Here is a 21,113-nt window from a genome sequence, read left to right on the forward strand (position 1 = left end):
ATACCGGAAGAACTCAGGCGGCTGCGTTTGGGGACGCAGTCACCACGCGCGGGTTGGGGTAGCTGTTGTGCGCAGGCGGGCGCCGGGAGCTGCAAGGGCCGGGGGCCGGGCTTGGCCCACGTGCGTCGCGGAATCGGGAGCAGGGCGGCGCGCCGCGTCTCTCCCCTCCTCTCTTCGCCGGGTGGGAGGCGGTAACAGCTAGGCTGGGGCCGGGCGGCGGCTGCCCGCCATGCCTCCCGGGCTGCTGTGAGGCGCAAGGCGCAGCAACATGGGGCCGGATCCGGGCTGGGCCGCACTGGTGTTGCTTTTCGCCGCTTCGCTGCTCACGGTCGCGGCCTGGCTGCTCCAGTACTGGCGGTCGGCGGCTCTGCGATCGCCTCGGCGGCAGGTGCCGGCGACGGAGGAGGCCGGGGCCCGGGCGCTGCTCGCTGCGCTGCTCGCTCTTCGGTCCCTGCGTGAGCAGTGGCAGCGGGCCTGGGTGCGAGCCCTCAACAGCCAGGCGCGCCGGCACGGGGTACGGCAGGGCGCGGGCGGGCGGGGCCAGGCACCGCGTCGGCGGCGAGGCGAAGGGCGGTGAGGCCGAGGGATTGCGTCGGCTTCGGTCGAGGAAGGAAAGCTCCTCACCAAGCACTTGGCTGTATAGTCATGTCCAAAGCAAGCATTCGTTGTGCTATTTTCGGTTTTTTTGGCTACTGCGTGTTGCTTTCTACTGCGCTTGGGTAATGGGGTGCTGATCTTCCATAAGTCGAATATGGCTCATGAATCCCACAGCAAGTATTGTCACGGAAGCTTACGTTGCCTGTTCAGGCCTTAGTACTTCAAGAACTTTGTTGTCTCTTGTTCTTACAGAAGGACTACAGAGCGCTGATGACTGCTGTGTGAAAGAGTGTTGTGTCTTGAGTCAAGTTTAGTTGTCAAAAGAAATTGGTAGCATTGGCCTATAAGAGTATTGCGCTATTGTGAATGCGGATGGCTTGTTTGTAAAGGACTACTTACTCCTATTATATGGCTGATGTGTTTCCTTTCTAGATTATTTTTTTCTGTATGCTAGAGATTTGGGAATTGACTAATTGAATTGACCATGTCTGGGATCTGGAAATTGACTTGTTCCAAATGTAAACTTCCTTGAGGCTTGTCATATGTACGTTGCGTCTGTCTGTTTAGAGGTGTACCAGTGACTCTGCTTGTGAAGCTAGGTATCCCTTATTGCTGCTAGTATTGACAGATTTGGTTTGTCGGAGCTGTTTGACTGTGCCAGTGAGAACACCTAGTCTCTCCTCATCTGATTTTACTCTTTTTAAAGAAAGGAAAAAAACAGGAAGAAGAAAGAGGAAACAGCTGATTGTTTCATTGCGTTCAGTCATTTGCTTTGTCACCTTACGGTCTTTGTAATCTATGTGTGGCACCATGTTTCGCCTCTTCCTTGGACTTGTTAGGTTGACTTGGAAAGGCTGGCCTAGTTTCTCATTCTTTGCTACCTGTGATAAGTGAAATTGTGCTTTGTTTTAATGGAGAAATGCTGCAGCATCTGGCCTCTCTTTTCTGCCTTTGATCTAGTTGGTTAACCCTATAAAATGGGAATGGGTGTTTATATCCCTTTTCAGGCTCAGATGGTGTCAGAGAATAGATTATTCAGCAGTGTTTTTAGGATGAGCTTATCCTTTGACAGGTTTTAATGGTTAAAGTACTTTGCTCCTAAAACATTTGTGGAAAAATGGGGCTTTTCACAAAGGTGTTGTAAATGTGGTGGACATATGATCAAAGGTTGAGATGTCCATCAAACTATACATTGATGCCTGCCTTTGTGGACTTTGCTGCTCCTTCTCTATAGACTGTCTTCTGTTATTTTCATTTATTGTTGTCAATTGATTGTACTTAGTTATTGAATATGGAGAAAATGAAAAGATGTTCCTTTCAAAATAATGTAAGGAAGCTGCGATAAAAGCGAGACTGGACCTGTTGTGTTTGCGTCCTGTTTCTTTTACTGTCTTCTCAGAACACACTCAGAAACTTTTGTTGTAGTACAAGAAAGTTGGTGAACAGTACCTTAAGAATACCGAGGGCAGGAATCATCCATGTTGCAGGTCTGACTTCTGTGACAGAAGTTAGGACTGATTGTGACCAATTGGACTATGTCCTCGATCTTACAGAAGGAGGTACAAGAAGAACAAGAAGGTGTGCTGTATAAGATTGCTGTAGGACTACCCGCTTTAATCTGTTGAAAGTGAATCTTTGGCCTGGAATTAAACAAGACTTGATTATGCACTGTAGGATTATGCTCTTGATAGTTACGGGTAACTATCAAGCGGGTAAGATGGAACAAACTTGATTTGGTGTTTAATATGTCAGCTACTATAAAACTTTGTTTTACATCTCTGCCGCCTCTTCCTCACTTTCCTCCAGTTCTGCAAGTAGCTAGGTTTAACACTGAACCTGAGGTCCACATCCTGAAAAGGTGGTTTCTTCATTGAGGAAAACCAGAATGTTGGGATATACTTGGTTTGTTTATTGTGTGGAAGCTGAAACACTGGATCCTGCCGATGTTGAATCTATTAAGTCTGCTTTTTATTTTGTGACTGAAAGCAAGTTTGTTCTTGTATAGTTTATGTAGCACTGAGGGACTTGCTGTCAGGAGTGACACTTAAAATCATGACTGGCTTAGCCTGGAAGTGACCTTAAAGATCATCAACCTCCATCTCTTTTCTCATGGGCAGAGTTGCCAACCACTAGATCAGGCTGCGCAAGGCCCCATCCAACCTGGCCTTGAACATCTTCAGGGATGTGGCATATACAACTTCTCCGAGCAGTCTGTTTCAGTGCCCCACTGCCCTCTGAGTGAAGAATTTCTTTCTAATATCTAACCTAAATTTTTCCTCTTTTAGTTTAAAGCCGTTTCTTCTTGTCCTACCACTGCTAGGCTGTATAAAATGTCCAGCATACAAGTTTCTTTGAAGCACTAGAAGGCCACTGTTTTTTGAGCCTGTCCAGGACCCTTTGGGTGGCATTCCTTCCTACTATTCTGTCAACTGCAGTACTTACTTTGGTGTCATTTGAACACCTGCTGAGGGAGCACTCGATCGCATCAGCTACATAATTCATGAAGATGTTAAAGAGTACCAGTCCCAAGATGGACCCCTGGGAGGGACCACTCCCGATCAGCCGCCAACTGGGCTTAGAGCCCTCGACAGCAACATTGGCTACAACCATCCAAACAATTCTTTATCCACCAAATAGTCTACACTTAAAATCTGTATCTCTCCAACTCTCCAGAAGATGATGTTGCTGCAGTGAGTTGCTGTGGCTAAAAACAGTTCTGTGAAGCAGGGCTTCAATAGTACTCTCGTGTTCAGTTTGCCTACTCTGTTTGCTCCTTGTGAGGAAAGGGATAGGTTTCTTTAAGCAATGTCCTCAGCTCTTTGTCATGGCCTTCTGTTCTTTGCAAAATATTTTCTGTGGAGGACTGCTCTTGTTACACGGGGAAATCCTTGAATGAGGAAGAGGAATACTTCCACGGTGGAGTTTGTAATCTGATAAACCGTGGAAAGGTGGAAAATAGGAATTAGTCAAGCACATGAGCTCAGATGCTGTATGTTGGAGATAGGTTTGATTGCTGGTGGTGTTTTTGGATTTTTAATTGGGGTGAAATTAGCAGAGAGGAGAGAAAAGAAAAGCGAAGTCTTGGTGATGAAGAAGGTTTAACACTCTCTTACAGTTAACAGATATTCAGAATAATTTTGCATTCTCAATCAGGCTTGCTTGTCTGAAGTTAGTGTTTGTGAGCCTGGACCACTGTTTCATTTCTCTGCCTGGACAAGCCAGAATTGCAGTGTGGACATGTTTGTGTGCTGGTTGGATTCATGGAATTGTACTAGAATGTCTCTGGGGCCCTATGTTAGACTTGTTCATCCTCTTTGAAATTACCTGTGATACCTTGTCCACGGGGAACTAACGGAGTTCTCTTTTTGTAGAGTTCAGTGCAGATCACATTTGAAGAGGGTCCTCAATTACCACCAGCAGCAAATATAAGCTGTGTGACTTGCAAAGGCCAGTCAGGTCACAGCATGGTAAGGCTTTGTTGTTCTGAATTGTGCCATGTTGGGTTTCTCTGCAATCAGTCTTGTATGGGGATTGTCAATGCCCACATGATGGGAATGGTAAACCTGGGGGAAAGTTGTGGGCTGGGTCCATAATTTGGTTCAGAGATTGCAGCTCAGGGACTATACGTTGGTGAACTCTGTGTGAGCAGTGGATGAGATCCATCTGATAAAGTTGAGACGTAGGGATGCTGAGCCTGAATATCAGGGCACTGCAGTGCAGAGAAGAGGGCTTCTTTGTCAATAATCTTTATTGGCTCATATATGGAGTCTTAAATGACATATTTAGAGTGCAGAACTGGGGCTGGCAGATTGATGTTTCTGTCCTGCCTCAATAGGTTAATTTTACTTATTGCTTTTACAGATTTTGCCATCTCAAATCTGCATCTCAGCAAGGATATAAAATTATCAATTTCCTTTTCTCTGTAGGTGCTGTGTTGTCATCTGTCAGCTGAAGCTGTGAAGTTCCCGGTCTCTGTCACCCAGCAGTCTGCAGTTGCTGTTTCTGTGGACACATATCATGTCACTTTGGCTCTGCTCCAGGCTGAGGTAATAGTTGTAAAAAGTTTGTTGGTTTTCTTGTTCTACATAGCCCTATGCTGAAGGAGGAAGGGAGGACTTGGTGTAGTGCAGCTGAAGGTCTTATTGTGCCAGAGAGAGAGCCAAGTTATTGCTACTGTGTGGTGGGCTACTAAGCATTTCCTGATCAGCGTGCAGAGTCCTGTTTTATGAGCATTGTTCTGCAGATCTTGGATATTTAACATCATCTTAATAAAATCTGGGACCATAGAGATGATGTATGGCGGTGTTCTGTACTTGCTTTTAAAAGATCTGCTTGAAAGCTGGAAGATCCACAAAATTCGAAACTCCGTGCAATGCGATAAATAGGGAAATATTCTGTCCTGTTATTGGTGTGAAAAAGAAATCCACTGTGAGGAATGGTTTACTTGCCAGGACTCCCCTCAATACATTCATTTTGTTTCTGTGTTGAATTTTTGGAGATGGAGATGTTTTTCCCAGAAAAAGGAACTGAAATTGCAATGGGTGGTAACTCCACAGTTGCTTTCTGGTTGGATTTGCTTCTCCAGAATTTCATTTTTCCCTCAAGCAGAAGGATTTCTTTGTCTTGGTGGCATCTTCCTTGGATACTGCTTGCTCTTTGGTGCTATCGGAAGAGATGGTAGAATTAAGAGCAGTTCTACAGTGTGAGGCCAGTCCCACGCTACTGCAGACATTACAGTTGGAAAGTTGTTCAAGAATGTTTTTGCTCTTAAAAGCTTTAATAAAATTTTCTGTGTAAGTTTACCAGATCATGCTGGTTTGTTCTTGTGTCTACATAAGAGTTCTTCATTCCTTCTGATTATCTCCTTTCCTTCCTTGGTGTTTAGTATGCCTGCTGCTGATCTCGTTGTGACTGTGAATTGCCATCATTGTTCATCTTTCCTTAGTCTGTAGAGGCCGGGTCAAGACCAAGTCGCTTCTCTACTCGTTGGAATTTCTCCTTGTCTGTGTCTGTTGAAGTTTTGATTTTTGTGTGTCTGATGATCAGAATACTTCAAGTGCTTCTGTCCCAAATTTGTCTTGCCTTTTCTGTTAAACCTCTTGCCAGTTACTTGTCTGGCTACTCTGTCTCAGATCTCTTACTTTCAACTCAAAACTGTGTATTCCAGGTAAAGAAATGTTCAAAAGCAGTTTCTTTTGTTGAACTGTGTTCTGTGTTAAATTTAAATTTTGTTCCATTGTTTTTAATAGCGATCTTGAGTTGGGAGTTTTTCCTCTGTCGTTTCATTTGTGTGTTGTATTAATGATACCTTTATTTTGTATGGATGTGGAACTTTTCAACTGAACTACAGAATACTGAGAATACTGTACAGGCTGTGTTGTTGTTGCAGACTGTTGGTGACCTGAATGAGTTTGCAGACCAAGGATGATTTCCTAGAGACTTTAGAAATGGTTCTACTTATGTTTGACAGTGGTTAATGACGTAGCTCCACAAATACAATGTATTAGTACCCAACTTGCTTTATCAGATTGTCCTGGGGGCTTTTTCTTCAGCCAAAGAAGTAAGGGTTTTTTTTTTTTTTTTTTTTTCTTTGATGATGTCTGGACATCCAATGGCAGTGAGGAAGCTGGATATGGAGTGATGAATATTCTGTAGCCAGTTACTCTCTGAAGCCCAGGACCACCTATGTTCTTCCTTGTTTTTTTTTATAGCTGCAATAATGGGGAGGCCCTTTTAGTTGCTGAAGGTGAAGCAGGGCAAGAAACACCAAATGAAAACAGAGCGTTCTAACTGCATATTTGTTCTGGGTCAGGTGGAGATCCACTTGGAGGAGATACAGAATCAGGGTCTCCTGGTGTCATGGACATTCAAGGACAGACCAGACTTGGATCTTTCAGTTCTTCCAAGACTTCAGCCTTGTGAGGTAAGCAAACAGGGAGGCTAAACTCAGAGGGAAGAGGGAAAGTGCTAAAGGAGTGCATTCTTAAAGAGAGCTAAAGCAGTTCTGATACCTGCTTTCTGAGTTTTGCATAACATCTGAACTCTGAATAGAGTCTACGTAGCAAAAAATGCTTCCTGTCTATGTAGGTTCTACTGCTGTTGCCAATTGCAGAGCTGCAAAATGAATTGGAGTATTTTATTTTACTTTTTGGACTTGTAAAGCTCAGAACTTTGAGTTCTGAGTGTTTTTGGCTCGATGAGCTGAACACAGATGTGCTTGCAACTCAGGGTGTTGTTTTTTTTTTTTTTTTTTTTTTTGTTGTTGTTGTTGTTGTTGTTAGTTTTATTGAAATCCTTGTCTTATCCTTAGCGGATGTAGGAATTTGGCTTTTATGAAAGTGGTGGTGGTACTGTTACATGAAGTGGCAAGGATACAGTAAGCCCTAAAGGCTTTATTGTCAAAATTTGCAATAGGGAGACTACAGATGTAAAGGTCAATTTATCTTGCTTATATAGCCTGTTTTTGCCAGTAACTATTACAGCAGCGATTAAGCGCTGGGGAGAGGGTATACAGGACAGAAGAAGAGTATGTGGGAGGGTATTTCTGGGAGAAGGGCTGCTTAGCATCATGGAGGCTTTAGAGGCAGTTGCAGCTGTATAAGGAGAAAAATTGTCTGCCTCCGTGTGACATTCCTGCATTTCCTTTGGGTTTGTGGAGAGAAGAACGAAGGGAAAGCGGATCTGTCCACCATAAAGGATCTAATCGAGGATACTATTGTCAGCACGCAGCCAGCCATGATGGTGAATCTGAAGGCTTGCACAGCTGGAACTGGCACAGTAAGATTCTCTTCCTGTAGCATTCCTCGTGCCTTGTATGCTGTGCCCTGAAGTGCTTTGGAGGGCCTAGGCTCATTTTTAGACAGCAGTCACGTTCTTAACAATAATTGGGGTATTGTGGCACAGGGAGTGGGGGGGAATTAGTAGGGAAAGACCTTTGGCGTGTCGCCTTTGGTTCCCCCTTCAAGTAGTCAGAAAGCTCATTCCTATCTGTCTCTTTTCGTGTCTACCCTAAATTTCATGTCTGAAATGACATGGGGGCCCACCGAAGGTTGATAGCTTGTGGAATCTGCACTACCTCTAGGTGGCTTTGTGGATATTCCCGTGAGGAGCATTTGTGAGATGTAAGCACAAATGTTATGTGTCTTACTGCTATCTGCTGAAAAGCAAATGGTAAGTCATCAGTCTTCCTCTCATGATTCCTCAGGTATCCAGCAGTAAGGTGACCCAAGAGTCTCCATACAGTGTAGTAGAAGCCCCTCTGGGTTCAAAGCTGTTGCTCCGGAATCTTCGTGTGCTGAACTTAGGCTCACAGAGGAGTGGAGGTAAATGTGAAAACACTGCTAAGCTGAAGCAGGGCAAGTGTGGAGGTAGCAAGGTTAGAGCAAGTGGATGTTTGTATTGAAATGGAAATATGTGTGTGTGAGCTCTGCCTTGTATTTACAGGTGCGTACATGTTCTCTTTCTCTGTTGCAGGAGTTGGGGAGATACGCTGTGTTGCAGAACTAGACAGTCCCCCGCAACAGAAACGGACAAGGCCAGCGAGAGCTGGTAGCACTGGCATTGCTGCAGAGATGGAGTGGAATGAAGAGCTGTTTCTGTAAGCGTCTCCCACCCTCCTGGCAGTTGCAATAAAGGCAGACTAGCATGACCTCTTTGTGGAGGTGATGTCTGCAGTGCTGGTGGCGTGTTTGTGCTGCTGGTGTACCGGGCTGCAAATACTAGTGATTGGCCCCAGCTTGCATGCGTATTTCCTGCTTCCTTATATGGTGTGTGTTTTAACTGGATGGGCAGAAGTGCTGATTGTGTGGAGTACAGGGGCAGGAGCACTTAAATTTCTAGACAGTTTTATTAGCTTGCTCTGGAAGCTTATGCAGCCCAACATGGGACATAAACTTGAACTCTCTTCACCTTGCTGCTCCTTCTTAAGGCCTCCAAAACAAGACACGCATTCCAGAGCTTTGGAAAGGTGATTTGAGGGAAGGAAAATATTAAATGAACTTGTTTACACTGCGGCATTTCTTCAAAGACTGCTTAATCCCGGTTCTTCTGTCTCTGTTTCAACAGTGAGTTAGGACCCAGAAGTAAGGAGCTGAAGTTACAGGTGCTGGGGAAAAGCTGCAAAGGGGAAGGTAAGTATGAACAGCCAAAAAATGGATTCTAAGATGAGATGACAAAACTGCCTAAGGAACTTGCTGTGCTTTGAGCCAGTGATTCTTCTATGTTGGAATCATATGTTACAAATTCTGCAAGGGATTTCCGTATCAAACCTTATATGAGTCTGTGTGTAAAGTACCTCTCAAGTCAGTTGTCTTTACTGCGGGTCGTGGGACCCTTTAACTTTCTTGCCTGGAAGCAGTGAGAGGGATGCAGAGACTTGTCCATGTGTATTGGAAGAACAGGGCAGAGGCTCTTAATTCTTTTGGACTTGTGGTCAGAGTACAGACAATTGCACATTTTTGATGGAGGCTGCAAAAATACAACTTGTCTAACATTTGTTTTGTAGATCAGCAAAGCAGAGCCTCTTCTGCTGAATCTGGGACTTACTGGAATTAAGGCGATCTGCTTTGATGTCCCGTAGGTCTAGTTTCCAAAAGCAGATGGACCCTGGGAAAGGTCTGAGGTGCTGAGAAGTCATGTGGTTTTTCTTTTCCTTTTTCCTTTTGCAGATGTGCTGCTGGCACATACTACTCTTTTGCTTGATTCTTTGGGCAAACAGCCCTCTGGGAGACAGGTCTGCTCGCTGGCCTCAGGAGCTGGGCAACCACTGGCAGCTGAAGCTACCATTGTATTGGAGGTGAGCTGATGACTTCGTAAGCTCTGTGAGTGCATGCTCTAGAAATATTTGTAATGTGAGACCATAGCTGGAAACCAAAGTGATTAGGTCTGAGCCTGTTGCAGGGGACTAGCAGAGAATGTCTGAGAATGTGTCACCTCACCCTTAGTCCCTGAGCTTCCCTTCCATTCAACAGATGTTGCAGTGAGGATGGCTCCTTAGTGTCCAGAGCGGTAGCTTTTGTTGTTTGTATGCCCGCCTTTCATTTTGGGAGGAGGGTAGTCCCTCCTGAGCTGTGTTTTATTTTTTGTAGCTTTTATACCAGGATTCTTCTGCATCTCTGAATGCTCAGCATGCCACATCTCTGCATACCAGCATCACCCCCACAAAGAAGGTGGAGATGGACCGGACCATCATGCCTGACGGCACCATTGTGACTACTGTCACCACAATTCAGTCCCGACCCAAGGTGGATTGTAAGCTGGGTGAGGCTGCCCTGAGATAGGAGTCTTGTACAGGTGGCTGTTCAGACACCAAATGTTGGGTTGTTGTGGACTTGTACTTTAAGTATGAAGTGGGTGAATGGTGCTTTTGGCTTTCAGATTATTGTCCTGTGGCTGTCTGGAGATTAGTGGGAAGCATTGAGGGGAGGGAACTGACATATTGATGCATCTCCTGTATTTGGAAAGAGACATCAGAGGGATGAGCCTCTCTGACATTGAGGGTGGGACTTCTGCGTGATGTTGGACTAAACATTTTGGCTTTCTTACTCTGTTTTCTTCACTGCTAAATGAGTTGTGCTCTGTGTACTGAATACAGGCCTGAAAACCTGTTGCCCTTGCTTACCAGTTGTTGCTGCTTGCAGTCTCGGCCTGATGTCTTGGTGAATGTAGTGCTGGTTATTTAGTGAGGTAGGGTTGGGAAACAGCACAAACAAGGGCTTGTGACAGGGCTGCTTTGCGTGTCATTCCATTTGCTTCTTACTACTTGACTGCTGCAAAGCCTCATATCGGCAGCCTCTGCAGATGTTCTGTGTGTGTGTATGATGCTGTGTGTGTAGGGGACCATGACAGTGTGATGAAGCTGCCTCAAAGCTGCCACTTTCTTTTGTCTATTTTCCTATTGTATTTTCCTATCTTTCACTATGAAGATTCACCTTCAAGGTCACCATCCAAGGTGGAAGTGACAGAAAAGAAGACAACAGTGCTTTTGGAAAGCAGCTGTCCTCACAACTCCTTGTCCAGCAGCAGCCGTAAGTGCTTGCGAAACAGGGCTTCTTAGTGGGGCGGTAATGTTTCTTAGCCTTTCTCAGTAAGCGGCTGTCTGAGTGAGAGTTGCTGAACTCATCTGCATTTGCTGCAGAAGAGAAAGTCCAAGTACCTAAGGGAAGAAGCGAAATAAGGGATGGGAGGGCGGGACGTGGAAGCAAGTAAAAGAAGTGCTTCTGTGGCTCTCTCATCTGTTAATCTCAATGTTTCCTTGTCTGACAAAAACATCTCCAAAGTATCTGAACCCAAAGAAATTTGCTCATGCTGTATCTCTGTACTTAGTGTTTCTGATTGTCTCTGGGACAGGGTGCTTAGGCTCTTTGGATGCTTTGTGGCCAAGGCTGTGTGACCTCTTGTAAGTCTTTGGAAGTTTTTTTTAAGTGGGAAATGGGAAAGGTATTTTAATAATGCATCTGTTGGGAAATCAAGCTTAACAGGTGCCTAGAAGAGATGAGAACTCTGTGGAGCATCCTTTCTTTAATGTCTTTGAGCAAATCTATAATAAATTCTGCTATCTATTGTAACATACATGCAGTAGCCCATTAAAAGCATCATGGTCATTAAGTGACCTCTTGCCTGTGTTGAAGGACACTACTTCAGGTGTTGATATCTTTCTTGTGCTCAGGAGACAGCCAGATGCCCAATGGCTTGGATCCAGTGGCTGAGACGGCAATCAGGCAGCTAACTGAGACAAATAACAAGCCTGCCAAGAAGACCCCAACAAAACGTAGCACGCTGATCATCTCAGGAGTTTCCAAGGTGTCTGGCAGTTAGAGGTCTCCATTTTCATTCTGGGAGGTTGTTTCTAGGAATGTGTGTGTGAAACTGCCCTGTCCTCTAGGGAACGATAAGGAAAGATCCCGTTGCAGGGGACTTGCTCAGCAGAACCTTTTTGCTGCTTTCTTGCAGCTTGTTCTTATTTCCCAGCAAACATCAAGGTCACCTCATTAGTCTGCAGGGCAGCTGTCATGGGAAGCTCACAAAGCATGGCAGGAGAAGAGGAGGCTGTTGATGTAGCCAATTGGGAAACCTCATAGAGAATCTGAGTTATCCTGGGACTTTCTTATGGGAGTGAGGGAAGTACTGCAAAATGTAGTGGAATCAGGTATCTTCCAGTATGTTTCGGCAAAAAAATAAGTGACCATTGTATGTCTGTGCTTTCTAGCATGGTTGACCAAAACTGGAGATAAATGCAACGCTTTAGATCTTGTCTTCCTGTCTGACCCTCTAACATCCTCCAGGTACCTCTTGCTCAAGATGAAATGGCACTTTCTCTGGGTTATGCTGCATCCATGGAGGCCACAGTATATGGAGATACTGGGGCAGTCTGTGCATCTGACCAGGTGCATGATTCCACTGAGTCATCACAGCTGCTGGAAGCATCACCATCAGAACAAAGAGCCGGTCAGGAGCTGGATGAGACGACGCGATCTGACATCTCTGAGAGACCGTCTGTGGAAGATGTTGAATCTGAAACTGGCTCCACAGGAGCCCTTGAGACCAGGAGCTTGAAAGATCACAAAGGTGAGGGTGAACTGTTAGCCAGTAGCTAACGTCAGCTTGTTGTCTCTGAGGAAGAAGTAAGACCTTTGCAGCTTGCATATTCCCAAGACAGTGTTTTGGCCTCTGAGTTTTCAGATGAGACACATATCTGTCAATAGCGATTCTTCCTCTAAACTCTGCTGCTGTGGTGCAGAGCTGCAGATTGTGTGGACCTTGATACGCTCTGTTTTCTCCATTACCATCAAAGTAGCTAGCACCTCTGGCCTGCAGTACTATAGTCCCCACAGGCTCCCAGCTTTTAAACAGTGAAGGGTAGGTCTGCCGTGACTGAGGTGCTGTTCTGGAATATCCAGGTTTGTGTCAGTTGGGCAGTCTGCATGACTTGGATTGGTTTGCTTGAAGCCGTGATCGTTTCAGTTTGCTACAAATTCCCTAAGCAAAGGCAAGCCAATAATCTGTTTCTCAAAATCGTGTTGGTCTTTTGTTTGCATGTCAGGTGAAAAGGTATGTGGCCCAGATGCACAAGAGACCTGGTGAGCTGGGAAAAGAAGGAAGAAAAAGAAGGAATTGTGGAATTGCTCAGGTTGGAAAAGACCTTAAAGATCAAGTCCAACCGCAACTTAACCATACTACCCCAACTCTTAACAACCCTCGCTAAATCACGTCCCTGAGCACCACATCCAAATGGTTTTTAAGCACATTCAGGATGGTGACTCAACCACGTCCCTGGAGAGCCTATTGCAGTGCTTAACAACCCTTTCAGTAAAGAAGTTTGTCCTGATATCCAACCTAAACTTCCCCTGGCACAATTGAGGCCGTTTCTCCTCGTCCTGTCACCAGTGAGAAGAGACCAGCCCCGCTTTTGCTGTAATCACCTTTCAGATATTGGAAGAGAGCCATAAGGTCTCCCCTCAGCCTCCTTTTCCCCAGACTCAACAGCCCCAGTTCCTTCAGTGTCTCCTCGTAGGCCTCTAAGCCCTTCAGCAGCCTTGTTGCCCTTCTTTGGACCTGCTCCAGCATCTCAATGTCCTTTCTGTACTGAGGTACCCAAAACTGAACACATTATTAGAGGTGAGGCCTCACCAATGCAGAATACAAGGGCAGTATGACTTCCTTAGTCCTGCTTACTGTGCCATTCCTGATACAAACCAGGATGTCATTGGCAAAGAACCCCACTATCTATAGAAAATACTGTTGTAGCACTGAATAATGGGCAGGTTTTGGATATGCCTTTGTGTTCCCTTTTGGGGCTGCCAGTGAGCAGCATTTTCATCCTGTCCTGCCTCTCTATGCCTTCAGGAGCCATCGCTGTTTTTTTTCTTCCAGATTTGCGCATATTGTGAAACTGCAAACAGTTGTGCTGAGAGTGTGATGACCAGCTAATCTAGATGCCCATATGATGGGCTAGCCCAAGAAGCGCTTTCCCTGTTGTATGTGTTGCTGTGGATATCTCCACACTGTGATATTCCCAGTCATTTTCCACATCACTCTTAACTTTAATTTAAAGTTCTTCATGACTCCTCTCAAGTAGATGGCTGCATAAAAGGAAGCTTATGTACAGGAGGTGTGTTTTTAGGAAAATAGCTTTGTATTGCAGTCTGTGCTGAATCTGGACTTTGCCTTGCAGTTGGAAGCTAGGACTCACTTGACCTGTGTGCCTTTGCTGATTGGAATGATGGTCTCTTGTTTAAGAGTGGCCAGATAGCAGTGTGTATTTGTCGTCCCAGAGACTCACTAGTGCAGGACACCACCATGATTGCTATCTTCTTTCTGTCTTTGCAGTTAGCTTTCTTCGGAGTGGTACCAAACTCATCTTTCGGAGAAAGAGCAAACAGAAGGAAGCTGGCCTCAGCCAGTCACATGATGACTTGTCCAACGTCACCGCTGGTTCTGCCACCAAGAAGAAAGCTGGCAGCTTCTCCCACCGCCTCATCAAACGTTTCTCCTTCAAGTCTAAATCCAAACCTAAGACTAGTGACAACACAACAACAGGTGAGAACTGAATGAAGGAGAAGCCAGCTGGAAGGATTCAACAGAAATTGTCTTCTCTTCTCTCGTCTTTCCACTCCACTGGTACCTGTGACCTGCAGTCCAGTTCCTTACATCCTTGTTTGAGGGAAGACACCTTGGTACTTGACACTGTCTAGGGAGCGAAGGTGATGAACCCAGGGTTGAGGCTGCTTAACTGTCTTTGCTCGGCCTTCTCTGACTATTATGCTCTCTCAAAAAAACCTAGCTGATACGCTAATCCCCATTGGAGTCCCAGGAGCTGAAGAAATGACTCTGTCTGTGTAGCTGTCCAGCTTCACTAGGTGTTTCCTTGAAAGAGGGGGGGATTTTTCAAGTGACAGCCTCACTTAAAAAGTGAGAATCTGCTAAGGTATCTGCATTTTTCAAGAGCTATGGGTTACATAACCCATAATAATAGCAGAATTCTGCACCTCGCAGAATTCTGATATTGAGAAAGGATGGTGTGGTCATGAGCCATTCACATGTTGCTCTTGCTTGGTGCAGAGGCTTGTTGCCTGACTGAGGTGTGTGATGCGTTTTGGGGTGGTGCATTCTTGGCCTAAGAGCTGTGAGCAGAATGAGATACTGTTCCCCTATTGGAATGGCTTCTGGTTCAGAGGGTGCTGAGGAAGCCTGCTTTCTGCGCTCTACTGATGAAGAAAGGTGTCTAAGGACAAAGAAGTCTTAAGCACTAGGCAAGTTTTCTGTAGAAGGTGGAGTCCTTGCAAAGTTTGGTTGCTGCTCTTGGTGTGCCGCCTGATGACGCAACCCTCCTGTATTTGTGTTCTGGAGTGGGGAAGGGATCTTGTTGCATGCATGTACCAGCTGTCTTCTGTACGAGTGGAACCCTTTTCCTTGTGTGTAGCTGGGGCTTTCCCAGTGTTCTGCTGGAAGATGGCAGAAGCTGTCATCTGGTCCTGCACTGTGCGTGGCCTCGTTCTCTATCAGCCCTCGCACCAATGAGCAATATCGTGCTGGAGTTGGAAAGTGAGAAATGTGGCAATACCAGCAAAAGAGCAGTGTGATATGAAACCTTAAGCTGTGTGGCAACACAAGTGAGGAGCTTACATGTTTTCATCATGTTCCTCTGTTTTCACAGAGGAAAGTATAGAAGGAGCCTTTCTTGGTGGTATTTGATACTCTCCTTCTTCTTAAAAATGTCTTTTTCTGTGTTTAAAGTGGAGGTGTTTTTGCAGTGGGTGTTTCTTGAGAGAGAGCAGCTTGGGGGAAAATCAACTGCTTGCATGGGAGTAAACACTGCCCTTCCAAATTAATGTTTTTCCAGTCTCCTGAGATGCATGCATTAGTGAATATTTGCAGAGGCCCGGTTTGGATGAGTGTTACAGTGCTTCCTGAGGAAATGATAGTGCCCTGTCAGAGTAGATGGTTTGAATGTGGAAGCTCTTTCTGTTTTGTGGGTTGTGGAGTCAAGTGAACGGAGCAAAAGGGAGGAGGAAAAGCCTCAGAAGAGAGATCATGTAGGCCTGGCTGAGTTTTCTAGCTGCTCTTTTCTGTTAAAATGTATTTTGAAACTATCTGTGACACAGTGCATCATGTCAGGACAAAACCTAGGTTACTGATAGGGCCTTGTGCCATTTCTGAGGACTGCAGTGTGCTTGGTAGGTTGCTGTAAAGGGATTTATCGGTAGGGATTTAGGGTGTGTCTCAAAAGTATCTGAAAATAGGGAAGACCATAGTCACTTAGGCTTGGATTTTAAGTGTCGATGTGTGCTGAAAGAAAGGACTCTTGTTTTCAATCTGCTGATTCGTCACAAGGTTGAATGTACCTAGTAAGTTTGACTGTTCCAGTTGGCTGACCAGGCAACTTTTCTCTATTTTTCAAGGTCTGAAATTCTTTTTGCCATTCCCCAGTTCTTTTGTATCTTGTCTCCTTTTTTTTTTTTTTTTTTTTTTTTTTTTAATTTCTTTCCTTGTCAGCATGGTACTGTGGCTAGGCCTGTGTGGCTTTCCGTGCAGCTTGATGCACTCCAGATGTCACAGAGCTTGCTAGTCAGTAAGAATAATGAAAATCAATTTATTTGATGCGCCATGTTGGGAAGTTGGCTGTCTGCAACTAAGCCCTAGTAATCTCTGGTTTGGCGTAGGTTTCCTACTCTGGATCAGTGATGTATCACACGCGGAACTTTTTCATAGGTGTTGTTCCCAAAGCCCCTCAGGGTTTGGTTCTGGTTTTTGTATTCTCTCTTGCAATGTCCCTCTGTCATTAACATTATTTGGTGCTGTTGTATTTTTGTTTGTTTTTTTTTTTTTTCTAGGTAATTTTGAGGGTTTTTTTAACGAAGTGTGCTGGTTGTGCCTTGACAGCAGAACCTCTCTGGTGGGATCACTAAAACTTTGTATTACCAGTGGCTTTGAACTGAAGGGCTGCTGGCTCTTCCTACGGATATACAGTTGGACCTTCTACAAGTCTTATTTAATATTTATGTATTCTTTAAAGCTATATGAGCAGTGTGAGCTATCTTGGCATGGGGCAGCTTCTGGCAAGTGCCTGGGGCTCCCACCAGTGCTTCTGGAATGTTAATGTAAGAGCAGCTGTGAGGGGTAGTGAGCACTGCCCTTGTTGGCATGGATTGCTCTGCAAAATGCCAATGAGATTTGTGTCATAAACGTTTATCTAATTTTAAACAAGAATAGTTTGTTCCACTTCAGAGGAAGGACACAACAGGAGAGCTGGAAGTAAAGCACAAACCAGAGTTCTTCACTGGCCTCAGGGAACCAGGGAGGTTTTTCTAGCTGTGTTAAATAGGTTATTCCTAGAATACATCCGTGCATCATAATGAATTTGTTCCTGCTTAGTAGGCTCCAGGATAAGGTAGCTCCGAAGTGGAATTACTGTTTTTGATATTTTACCTTTGACCTTTCAAAAGAATTACAGTAATGTCTCAAAAGAATTTTCTCAGAATATCCTGCACTGTCATCCATAGAGTGAATGGCATACATGGTGCATGATGGTGATTGTGTTTTTTAACCTTGAATTTTTGGTGGTGTTCTTTATCGTGGGCAGTAAATTGGATGTGGGAGTTTGCATCTGGCTAGATAGCTTAGTAGCTAGCTAGTCTCCAGTTCAGACAGGGTACATCCCCAAACATTAACTCATATGTCTGCTTTTGTTTTCTTTCCGCCACATCAATTATTCTTGAAGTTCTGAAGTACAGAACTGGTATTGTAGCCTATGTTTTTCTACAAAATGTTCTCTATAAGTGCAGAATATTTTTCAGAGTATTTAGATAAGATTTGGGGGACAGTAAGGTAAAGGAGAATGGGTCGGTCCTCTGCGCTTAGAGTTTTTTAGTACATTCTTGATTTCTTGTACTTTAAAAAAAAAAAAGAAAAGGTTTTAAATCTGCTTTAGATGTTTAGGTTCTTGTGGATACTCATTCCCTCAGCTTGTTGCCACTTCAGAGTCTGCGGATTTTATAGTGACAGGCCACAGAGCAACCACAGTGTGCAGTGCAGGCTGTCATCTAATTCTTTTAGACTCCAGCGATCTTGTTAGGTTGCAGTCTCAGAGTAGCCTCAATATTTGCACTTAATGAAATTAGTCCTTGACCAAATAATTGCATGGAGAAAAGGAGTGGAAGTGTGGTGAACATGAACACAGATAGTATTCAGAAAGAGTTCTGCCTATTTATGTGAGCCTGTGTTCCAAATGCTACATTTTGCTGCTGGCTACAGAAGAAAAAAGAGGGACTATTAAATGAAGCCAAAGTATACTTTTTTTTTTTTCCCTTGGTGTATTGGATGAAAAAAGGTGGTAGAATTTACCTATTCTATGTATTTTCACTTCATTGAAGAAAACAGATTTCTCTAGCTATTTGCTTGTAACTGTTTCTGTCTGGATGTGCACTCTCCTCGCATTTTGGCAAGGCTTTTAAGCATCTCCCTGTTGAAAAAGCCCTTGACATCTGCCTGCCCTCTTAAAGTGAGAAAAACGTGCAGGAACGAAGGGACCTGCAAAAACCATCAGTGCTTTAGCTTGCTATAGGCTATAATGTGACAAACGTTGACTGAGGCCTGATACTTGGAGAGAAGGTTCAGTGGCTGCCCAACTCAAGGGTGCAAGGATTGGCTACGTGCTTGCGTGTTTGCACATGCTTGTGAGTAGAAAACGTTCTCTGAATTTGTGAAACTGATTGCAGTGCACAATGACCGGACAGACACGGTTGGAGGGCTTGGGAGAGGCCTTAAGTGGTATCCACAAAATATGTCTTGCTCTGATACATCTCTCCAGAGGTAGACTTGAGGACAAATCTAACCACCGCATCAGTTTACACCTTCAAAATGCTTAAATAGTTGAGAATGACTTTTTAGACGTGCTTGGCTGAAGTGGGGGAGAAGGAGCAGAGACTACTCAACTAGCCAGAAAACAGTTTAGCGGAGGGGCGTGTGCTGTTTCTACTCTTGAACTGGATATATTGAAATGTGTGTGCTTAAATGCTTTTATTACTATTGATGCTGCTTCTTACGACGGCTGATCTGAGTTCATGTTTGCTAATCCTATAGAGAAGGAGCTGTTACTGGGTAGCTGTCGAGATGCTTGACTGCTGGGTGGATGGTATTTGCTTCTGGGATCTTTTGCTGTGTTCCTCCTCTCCCTGCCCCTAGTTCATGGTGAGTGTAATGAAAGTAACAGTATCAGTGGCGGTCAAACTGCTGAAAAAGACCTTCATGTACTTGTGATATTTAGATTTTTCTACACAGCATGATGACTGCTCTGAACCATCTTTCCTTGCTTGTAGAGGTACTGGACCAAATATGTATGCTAAATCTGAATTAGCACCCTTCCTTTTGCGTGCTTTTTTTTCTCCTAGCATTTTAATGCCTTTTTTCTAGGTGGTTTATTTTAACTCCAGGTTGTTTGAAGGGAAAAAAACAGGAACTCTGTAGTTATTTAAGAAATGGAAATAAAATGACCTAATTCAGACAAAATGAATGAAGTTATTGCACCTTTGTAAATGTTGAAGAATTCCATTGCTGTGTAATGGCTGAACCTGTTAACTTATTAAAACATGTGGAAATGAAAACCTGATCCTGAGCTTTACTTCATACATGCTGAAGTGTTGTGTGTGGGCCGTGAGCTTTCTAGAAGTCCATAAAGGTACTAGATTTGTTGCTCTGTTTTGTAAGATTGCCACCTCTGAATAACCCTTTTTTGCGAAAAGTAGATACAGTCTGCAAGCCCTCAGCAAGTGCTGAAGCTTTTGTCTCTCCCTGTCTTATCTGTCTTAATCTCTCTGTCCTTCTCTTTCTCTCATTGACTCTTGCTATATCCCTCTGCCCATCTGATTGTCTCCTTTTTAAATCTTCTTGCATCCTGCTCCCTTATTCTTAATTTTTTTCTTCCTCTGTCTCTGCCCTACAGCCCATGGCTACGGGAGGTGACTGTTCCCCGCTGGCTGGGAGAATGCTGCACCAGACCTGACCACTGAGGAGAAGGAAGAGTATAGAGGTGCCAAGCGCTGCAACAGACCTCTTGGGAGTTGTGTGCATTAGTGGCTTACTTTGCACTTGGCAAGTGGCTGTACTGAGTGAAGGAGCCTTACATATTGTGGGGGTCTGGTGGTGGCGTTGTGCTCTCAAGGGCTGTATCAGTGGAATGGTTCTGGAGAAGCCATGTGTTTGGACGAGAAGAGAGTGGTGATGGGGGAACAGCTGCTCTACACAGGGCCAGTGGTGGCTACAGGATGTGGGATGGGAGGAGGAAGGGAGTGATGGTGGTTGGGCTGCATTCGGTTTGCTGCCTGAGAGCTGTGGATGTTGCAAGCTGAGGGAGAAAAAGGAGAGGGATTGGGGCTGTACCTGGGCCATGGGGCCCACGAGAAAGTATCCTGTGACCAAGGTGGTAAGTGACATGGGATTGGGATGTGGCTTTAGGACTGATTGGTGGGATTGTGCTGAGTAGGTCTCGGGAAAAGACCCAATGAGGGTCTTGGTTGTGCTGGAGGTGTGGAACAAGGGTGGAGATGTTCCAGTTTCGTAAGTAGGACATGTACTTTGGGAGACCAACAGAATGAATTAAGGCCAGTTAACGCGAAGAGCTCCTGGCCTTGGGTCTTGCTTGCTCTGTCTTGCTGGAAAATATTTCCTGAGACTTACAGGGTTTCCTCACAGTAAGTTCATAATCTGTTCCACTTACTTAGCGTGTATCCCTGGAAGGATGATTGTAGGAGACAAGATCTGAAGCATTTTAAAAACAAATAAAACACCAGAAAAGAAAACCCAAACCAAACTATATTGACCCAGTGAAGGCAGCAGATTAAACGTTGGAAGGCTTAGTTCATTTGTTTGTTTTGGTTAAATTAGTCACGAATTTGCACAATTCATGTTTTCACATTTTGGATGCTGTCAGTCACGTTAGTTCATTCTGTAATTTGGAAAAGAAGAATTAACTTTGTTCTTTAGGAATTAAGCTCTCTTTCTTTAGCCCATACTTCATCGCTCAGGGAGGTGCTATTTTTGATCTAATGTAACGCCTTCCTAAAATTCAGTCCAATCTCAATTCTCTACTGTCTAGTTACAAGAACTTCCAACAGACTGCAAAGTCAGGCTTTACAGGCCAGAGGTGGAGCTAACACGGAGGCCTCTGGATTTTCTGGATTTTCAAAAAAAAACAGGAGGCTGAGAATCAGGTGCTTTGTTTGACTTTTTTACTGCCTGTCCTACCTAACAATTCTGTCTATCCATAGGGCACACATTTGGTTGGGCCCTAGCAGCTTGGTGCTTATGAATGTAGTTCTTTCTGATGCTGAGCTGCGCCACTTGCTGTCTAGACCAAATACACATAATGTTGGAGGAGCTTATTTTTTTCGCTTTCCTTTTTTTTTTTTTCCTTGGAGCAGTAGTACGGGGAAAACATAGATACTTTCTTCTATGCCAGTATGTTTCCCATAGCAGTATTCTAGGTATGGCTTCTGTTGTTGATTCCTTACTTCCTTGTTTTA

The 21,113-nt window shown here is 44.5% G+C and overlaps 1 protein-coding gene across 6 annotated transcripts; it reads left to right on the forward strand.

The window, feature by feature from the left end:
- The first annotated feature begins 42 nt into the window (after positions 1-42).
- On the forward strand, positions 43-20,763 carry C2CD2L (C2CD2 like). 6 transcript variants are annotated; one of them, XR_008209912.1, is made up of 16 exons: positions 46-514; positions 3,969-4,064; positions 4,524-4,643; positions 6,410-6,520; positions 7,258-7,374; positions 7,802-7,919; positions 8,071-8,194; positions 8,662-8,726; positions 9,264-9,391; positions 9,684-9,855; positions 10,521-10,622; positions 11,264-11,397; positions 11,880-12,162; positions 13,924-14,133; positions 18,676-18,783; positions 19,535-20,763. XR_008209912.1 is itself a non-coding variant. In XM_052697396.1 (15 exons), the coding sequence occupies exons 1-15, from the start codon at positions 269-271 to the stop codon at positions 18,711-18,713; spliced, it is 2,055 nt and encodes a 684-aa protein (XP_052553356.1). In that variant the 5' UTR covers positions 44-268; the 3' UTR covers positions 18,714-19,196. The 6 variants fall into 6 exon arrangements, 5 of the variants coding, with proteins under 5 accessions (XP_052553358.1, XP_052553356.1, XP_052553354.1 ...); XM_052697396.1 differs by lacking the exon at positions 19,535-20,763 and having other exon boundaries at positions 44-514; positions 9,684-9,846; positions 18,676-19,196; XM_052697394.1 differs by lacking the exon at positions 19,535-20,763 and having other exon boundaries at positions 18,676-19,196.
- The last annotated feature ends 350 nt before the right edge of the window (positions 20,764-21,113 follow it).

This window comes from Tympanuchus pallidicinctus, unplaced genomic scaffold (genome assembly GCF_026119805.1).
Source record: "Tympanuchus pallidicinctus isolate F22 unplaced genomic scaffold, pur_lepc_1.0 scaffold30, whole genome shotgun sequence".
NCBI classification, from domain to species: domain Eukaryota; kingdom Metazoa; phylum Chordata; class Aves; order Galliformes; family Phasianidae; genus Tympanuchus; species Tympanuchus pallidicinctus.

Excerpts from the sequence above, each read along its gene's own strand:
- C2CD2L (XM_052697394.1), top strand. The coding sequence starts at position 269 with ATGGGGCCGGATCCGGGCTGGGCCGCACTGGTGTTGCTTTTCGCCGCT. Across the intron at positions 6,521-7,257 it reads CAAGACTTCAGCCTTGTGAG|AAGAACGAAGGGAAAGCGGA; the intron begins GTAAGCAAACAG and ends GTTTGTGGAGAG. Across the intron at positions 9,856-10,520 it reads CAAGGTGGATTGTAAGCTGG|ATTCACCTTCAAGGTCACCA; the intron begins GTGAGGCTGCCC and ends TTCACTATGAAG.